The sequence below is a fragment of the Mastomys coucha genome, unplaced genomic scaffold, assembly GCF_008632895.1.
Source record: "Mastomys coucha isolate ucsf_1 unplaced genomic scaffold, UCSF_Mcou_1 pScaffold16, whole genome shotgun sequence".
Lineage (NCBI taxonomy): Eukaryota > Metazoa > Chordata > Mammalia > Rodentia > Muridae > Mastomys > Mastomys coucha.
In genome coordinates, this window is record NW_022196898.1 from 105,128,865 (window position 1) to 105,135,357 (window position 6,493).

Below are 6,493 nucleotides of genomic sequence, written 5' to 3' on the forward strand. Positions count from 1 at the left end.
TTGGAGGGGAAACTGGGAAAGGAGAAATTTACATGTAAATAAAGAAAATATCTAATTTAAAAAAAAAATTAAAAAAAAAGAAAGAAAGAAAGAAAGGAAGGAAGAAAAGGCATGAGTATGGGCTGTAGGCAAGCAAGCCATAGAGCATTTTCTTTCTTTCTTTCTTTCTTTTTTTTTTTTTCCTGGAGCTCACTCTGTAGACCAGGCTGGCCTCAAACTCAGAAATCCGCCTTCCTCTGCCTCTCAAGTGCTGGAATTAAAGGTGTGCGCCACCACCGCCTGGCTGAGCATTTTCTTAATTAGTGATTGATGTGGGAGGCCCCAGCTCATTGTTATAGAGTCATCCCTGGGCTGGTGGTCTTGAGTTCCAGAAGAAAGCAGACAGAGCAAACCATGGGGAATAAGCCAGTAAGCAGCATGGCAGCGTGTGTGTGTGTGTGTGTGTGTGTGTGTGTGTGTGTGTGTGTGTGTGAGAGAGAGAGAGAGAGAGAGAGAGAGAGAGAGAGAGAGAGAGAGAGAGAGAGAGAGAGAGAGAGAGAGATGTATATGTATGAATGTTGGCTTATGTGTGCCACAGCTCAGATGCAGAAGTCAGAATCCTCTGCATCAGGTCTCACCTCCAGGTTCTGGCCCTCTTCAGGTCCCTGTCCTGATTTCCTTCAATGACAAACTAAGAGGTAGAAGTATAAGCCAAATGAACCTCCCTCACCCACCTTGCTTTTTGGTCATGGTGTTTTACTGAAGCATTAGTAACTCTAAGACACCTTGTAGGTACATGACTAGTAGTCACATAGGTCTAGAAGGTGAAGTCTGCTTATGTTCATAAATTGGTATCTGGATCATCCTATCTCTCACTATCATGGAAACAGCACTGCCAGGGATAGCAACACACACACACACACACACACACACACACACACACACAGACATCTGCTCAGAAAGATCCAACTGTGTGCTTAGTATTGCTCGGAAGAAGACATAAATTACATTCTTCATGCTTGCACCAGATTTCATACCCACTCCCACTGTGTGGGGGTCACCCTTGCCTCACCTCTCAGTAACACTTCTGGTGACTACAGTTCCTCATTTACAATTCTGTGAGGGTTTAAAATGCTTCTTCTTCCATCGTTGCTGTTTTTCTGATGATTTTGTACATCTAATGATTTTGAACGTCTCTTCATGTGCTTAAGAACTGTTAGATTTTCTTCATATGAAAGAAACATTTACCCACATATACCTATTATATGCCACGCATATGCTACATAGTATTGCATTCATATATGTACCCTATGTTATAGTCCTTCAAATATAAACACTTGCCAAATATTTGTCTGCTATCTGCTAAATATTGGTCTAGACTTTAGACACTGAGACCATACTATTCAAAGGATAGAACCAAATGCTCATCATCCTGGAGTTTGTTTTAACATGTAGATGGAGACACCCACACCAACAGACAAAGAGATAAAAATATAAATTTATATCTACTTTATATGAACATATGTTTTGCCTACATGTATATGTTTGCAATGTGTGTGTGTGTGTGTGTGTGTGTGTGTGTGTGTGTGTACCTTTAGAGACCAGAAAAGAAGACATTTGATCCTCTAGAACTGGCATTACAGATAGTTGTGAGCTTCCATGTGGGTGCTGGGAACCAAGCTCAAATCTTCTGGAACAGCAGCCAGCATTCTTAACCTCTGAGCAATCTCTGCAATGGCACAACTTGTAGTTTTTAATTAACTTAAATTTGAATTTGGCTCAGCCATTTCACATCATTAAATTATGGTTTTTGAAACTGTAAAAAGGAAGTGGTAATAGTCCTAACCTTTAAGTTTACTAAATGCATATGAATATTGTCCCACAATACCCATACTAGAGAAACAAAAGCCACCGATGGGAATCACAGTAACGTGGTTGTGTTTTCCCCCTTTCTTCTACATTTTTATTCATGATAGGTTTTAATTAGAATTACTGGAATTTATACTTACTGTGTCTTCAGGCCACTATTGTTAAAGTAGTAGGCCTCATTTGGGTGCCAGCCTACTGGTGAACTTGGCTAATTTTGAGATGTGTTAGATCCGGGCTTCTTAAATTTCAAAAGCCAAGAACCGAGAAACCACGTGTTTTACAAAACTGTGCCCTGTCAAATCGCCCAAAATGTGGGGAAATCCACAGAATGGGCTCAACTCAGAGCAGCAGTCTGTCACAGTGTCTAGATGGACACTCAGTCCAGCATTTAGCAGTGAGCTTATAAAAACCGTCTGCGCCAGGTGCTCTGCAGAGATGTGTGCGACCTTGTCAAGCTTTGCAACAACTCTTTGTGTTTCTTCCCTAGATAATGATGTTGAAAATGATCTTCAATCAGATGTCGGTTGAGCAATGCAAGACACAGATGGGAAATGAGAAGGAGTGCAATTCCTTCCTAATTGCAGTTCGCCTGGCTTCGCTCAACCAGATCTTGGATCCCTGGGTTTATCTGCTGCTAAGAAAGATCCTTCTTCGAAAGTTCTGCCAGGTAGCAAATGCTGTCTCCAGCTGCTCTAGTGATGGACAGAAAGGACAGGCCATCTCATTGTCTAACGAAGTAGTACAGCCAGGGCCATGAAAGAGAACATAGCCAATGAGCATAGGCACAGCATTTGCAACCAATGTCCCTAACCCTTATGGACCGAGGCATCTCTGGTATGCTGCTGTTTATGTGTTGGGATGGAATTTTTGATATAAAGCTAGATGGTCTGAGAAACATAGATAATCTTTTCTGTGCCAAAATCCTGAAATACAAACAAAGGAAAATCTGTTAATAACAGTCTAGTATTTTGAGTCTCTGCCAGTGTTAGCTGAATATGGGGTTATTTATATGACAAAACACTGATAAATGACCTTGAGATACTTAGGGGGTAAGGATGGTTGCTATCCCAGCATGCTGTGTAGGGAGTGGGAATGTAAACTCTTGGGTACGGGATGAGGCCACAGTGATTTGTGTTGTCCAAGGACATTGGTCATGTTCTCTTTCATCATTGTCTCTGTTACTTTTCTGACATCCTTTTTCCACTCAAAATTTAAAGCATCTAATTGGATTTTAAAAAATGTATCGTGTATCCATATATTTATTGTCCTGATGCTATTCAAATATTGTTCAATAGATTACTAGCTCATAACCTTATAAAACTTAACTTTGGTTGGGTTGGTATGGAAATTTATTCCTTAATTAAAAAAGATACAACTCCACTTGTACAAACAAAACAGTTTATGTCTACCCACTGTTTCGGAATGTTCTTTCCTTTGAATACATTTTGCATTCTTAGAAGCCTGGAGGAAAGTTCTAACTGATCTATGCGAATCATGAACCATGTTTTAGAATGTTGCCTAAAGGCTGGATTGAGAACTGAGGGTTAGTCCTGTTCCCAGAGTTCTCTGGTTTTTAAATTCCAACTTTGACTCTAGAAAAAATAGAAATTCAGAAACTAAATAAAGATTCACCATAGTTTGGCTTCCTTGTAAGATTGGAATATTAATGATGACTTTTCAGCCTTTGCCCTGCCTTTGGGTGAGCACTCTCACTCAGCTCTCTGGCCAGTCTTGCTTTTCAGAAAGCTTACAAGGGCACAGGCTTGATGCTTTGGCTTAATGTTTCCTTGTCTCACAGGTAAATTACAAGCAGAAACTTTGGAATTTAAGGGATTAAAAGTTACCCCACAAACATTGTGTTCCTTCAGGATAATCCCAGACATTGTCTTTATTCTTTGGCACCCTCATTTTGCAAGTTCATTAATAATTAATGTGAAGACTCTGATTTGTACTTTACTGCTTCCTAGTTTCTTCAAAGCTGAAGATTTCTTTCTGCTTCCTACACAATGGCATTTTCTTGTGATTGGTACCAGTTTGGATGAGGGTTGATTGTAACTGTTACATTGTATCTGTTAGATTAATTATGCTTACTGGCCTACGACAGTTAGAACAATCAGTCTAAATGGCTAGGTCAAACAGTAATAATTTAAAGCCCAATGAAGGCACTGTCATCATCTAGGATGGCTCCATAATCCAGATATGACAATAAAGACAAGAATAAACCTATACTAACTCTGTTATAAAAATCTCCCTTTCATATGATTTATAGAGTATAGGACAAAACTCTCCTCCCCCAATACTTAAATGACCTTATAACAAAGAGGTGTTGCTTTGGAGTGCTCCCGAGCCCTCCTGTGATCAGGTAGATACATAACTGGGTTTGAGTGGTCAAGTGTAATTTTGTTACTTCTTCCCACATCTACTGTAGCATCTGGAATATACTAAGACCTTCCAATAAACATTGTTCAATGGATGAGTGAATGAGATTCTGCCAACACTTCTTCTTTTGACAAATTTGTTGTAGCTCACCCAACCTGTAAAACAAATGACTTCTTATTTAGTTGAGTAAACAGAGATCTGCCTTTAGAGACATTTGCTGTGTTGTTTTACAGCACAGTGTCATTTGTGTTACTAATCTTAAGGATATATTTCCAACTAGTAAAGGGAGTCACTATGAAAAGAACATCAGTTCTCATCAAGGTTGAAACTTATCCTAGACTACGCAATCAGTTTCTGCCCAGGGATTCCTGCCCAGATAGGAGTGAATGAATGGCTACTTTTGAACAAATTTAAAAAGGAGTGAGCAAGGAAAGAAATTGTGAGTGTTGTACTGTGGAAGCCATGGGTCAGTCCAGGAAAACTTGATGAGAAGTAGAAATCCTCCAAGTCTCAGTGTTGGATGGTGGAAGTTCGGTGGTATGCTTTGGAGGTTCTCTGTACAGGAAGCATACCTCTGCAGACAGAAGGGGCATCTTGTTTCTGAGTTCAATTCACTAGTTTTTACTTTTTCCCAATAATATTTCTTATTGACTACTTAGAAATTTCTCATGATGAACCACAAGCATCCTCACTTCCCAGTCCTCCCAGGTCTACCCTCCCCGCCCCCCCAAAATATGAAGAACAAAAAATAAGTTCAGTTTGTGTTGCCCAGATACTCACTGGAACATGATCAAACTCCTTAAAGCCACCCCTTTAAAGAAAACTGAGTCCTTCACCATAAGCACCCCATTAGAAGCCATCAGTTGTGGAGAGCTATCTATACTTCAGAATCCTTATCACAACATTTAAGAATTCTCTTTGATGGCTTTTTGTCTAGGTTGTTATTTTGGGGAAGAGTGGAATGAGGAATAGCTTAACTAGAATAATTAAAATGTGTTTTATCCACCTAGTCACAGACTGTGACAGATTATCATGGGTTTTTACTTGATGTTTGTTTTGTGATTTTTTTTTTGAAAAATTAAAATATGTCAAAATTGAAATCTAAATAAATGTTTAAAAATTGTGCATCTCTGATTAAGACTGGAGATGTGTTTTCTGTGTGGCAATGAAATGCTGATGAGAGTTTAAGCTATGGCTGATGTTATCATAGTATCCATATGAAGAAAGTATTACAAAATTTAAAAGTCAACCCAAGGAAATGGTAGGTAATAGCAAATGAAACACGAACCAGAGGATTAGGGAAGCTTTTTACTTTACATATCAAGCTTTATGATCCCTAAGGTAAAGATCATGTCATAGCCTGAGAATGTTTAACTCTCATCATTACAGGGTGATACCATAAGCAGAGATCATTCTCTGCAAAGACAGCTCCACCGTGCACATCGTAATTGCTACCTGTCTGAGTTCCACTGAGACAAAGAATACTATTTCAGAGCTTCTCACCGGCCAGCTGTGTGTTCCAAACATTAAACAGCATGTGTGCTGGCTTCCCACACCAACCTTTGAAACTGATTTACCCCCACCACCTTCTCTGTCCTCTCAGAGAAAGCAGAGAACAGAAATATTTGCTGTTGTTGAGGCTTGTGTTGTTAGTTTCTAGTCAGTTTCAATGGAGCAATTTTATTATGAAGTGAAGAAGGGGAGGAAAGAAAGAAATTTCACAGAAAAAAAATAGCCTCTTTATGCTTTTTGAATATTTTGGAAAGAATTCCACATCTAATATCCCCCTTTAATTGGGAAGCTTTTGATTCTGGTGTTAAATACTTCAGATTTAAAGTATGTTGATCTTTTAAAGTAAGCAGGTCTTGGGACAGTGTGTAGCAAGTCACCAAGATTGAGCAGTCGTTGGGAAATAGTTTACTTGTATAGTTTTCAGATTCTGGAAAAATCAGTGTTTATTGAGAACCTGTGGGAGATTTATGTAATTCAAGATTCTTAGTGTTTTAGGAAGGACAGCTATGTGTGTATGCATTGGATGAGGTGGAGAACATAGCAGGGAGAGATTTTTCCACTGCAACATGTTAAAACCCCTGGTTCTTTAAGGCAGAACACAGAAGCAGAGGTGCTCCATTTAACTAGAGATACTGCTTATCAGGAAGACAAAGAATAAGGGCCAGGCTCATTTTCATAAAAGAAATAGTAAATGCATTCACTCAGAGGGGAGAGAGGGAGGGAGAGAGACAGAGAGAGACAGAGAGAGAGAGAG

The 6,493-nt window shown here is 39.3% G+C and overlaps 1 protein-coding gene across 3 annotated transcripts in view; it reads left to right on the forward strand.

Moving 5' to 3' along the window:
• Ptger3 (prostaglandin E receptor 3) overlaps positions 1-6,493 on the forward strand; it is an 83,832-nt gene that overhangs the window by 37,517 nt on the left and 39,822 nt on the right. For 2 of the 3 annotated variants that reach the window (XM_031375959.1, XM_031375961.1), the window contains exon 2: positions 2,336-2,515. In XM_031375959.1, the coding sequence (XP_031231819.1) occupies positions 2,336-2,515 (180 nt within the window). Of the gene's footprint in view, positions 1-2,335; positions 2,516-5,616; positions 6,370-6,493 lie in introns of those variants that run through there. The other variant, XM_031375960.1, reaches the window with a different exon arrangement.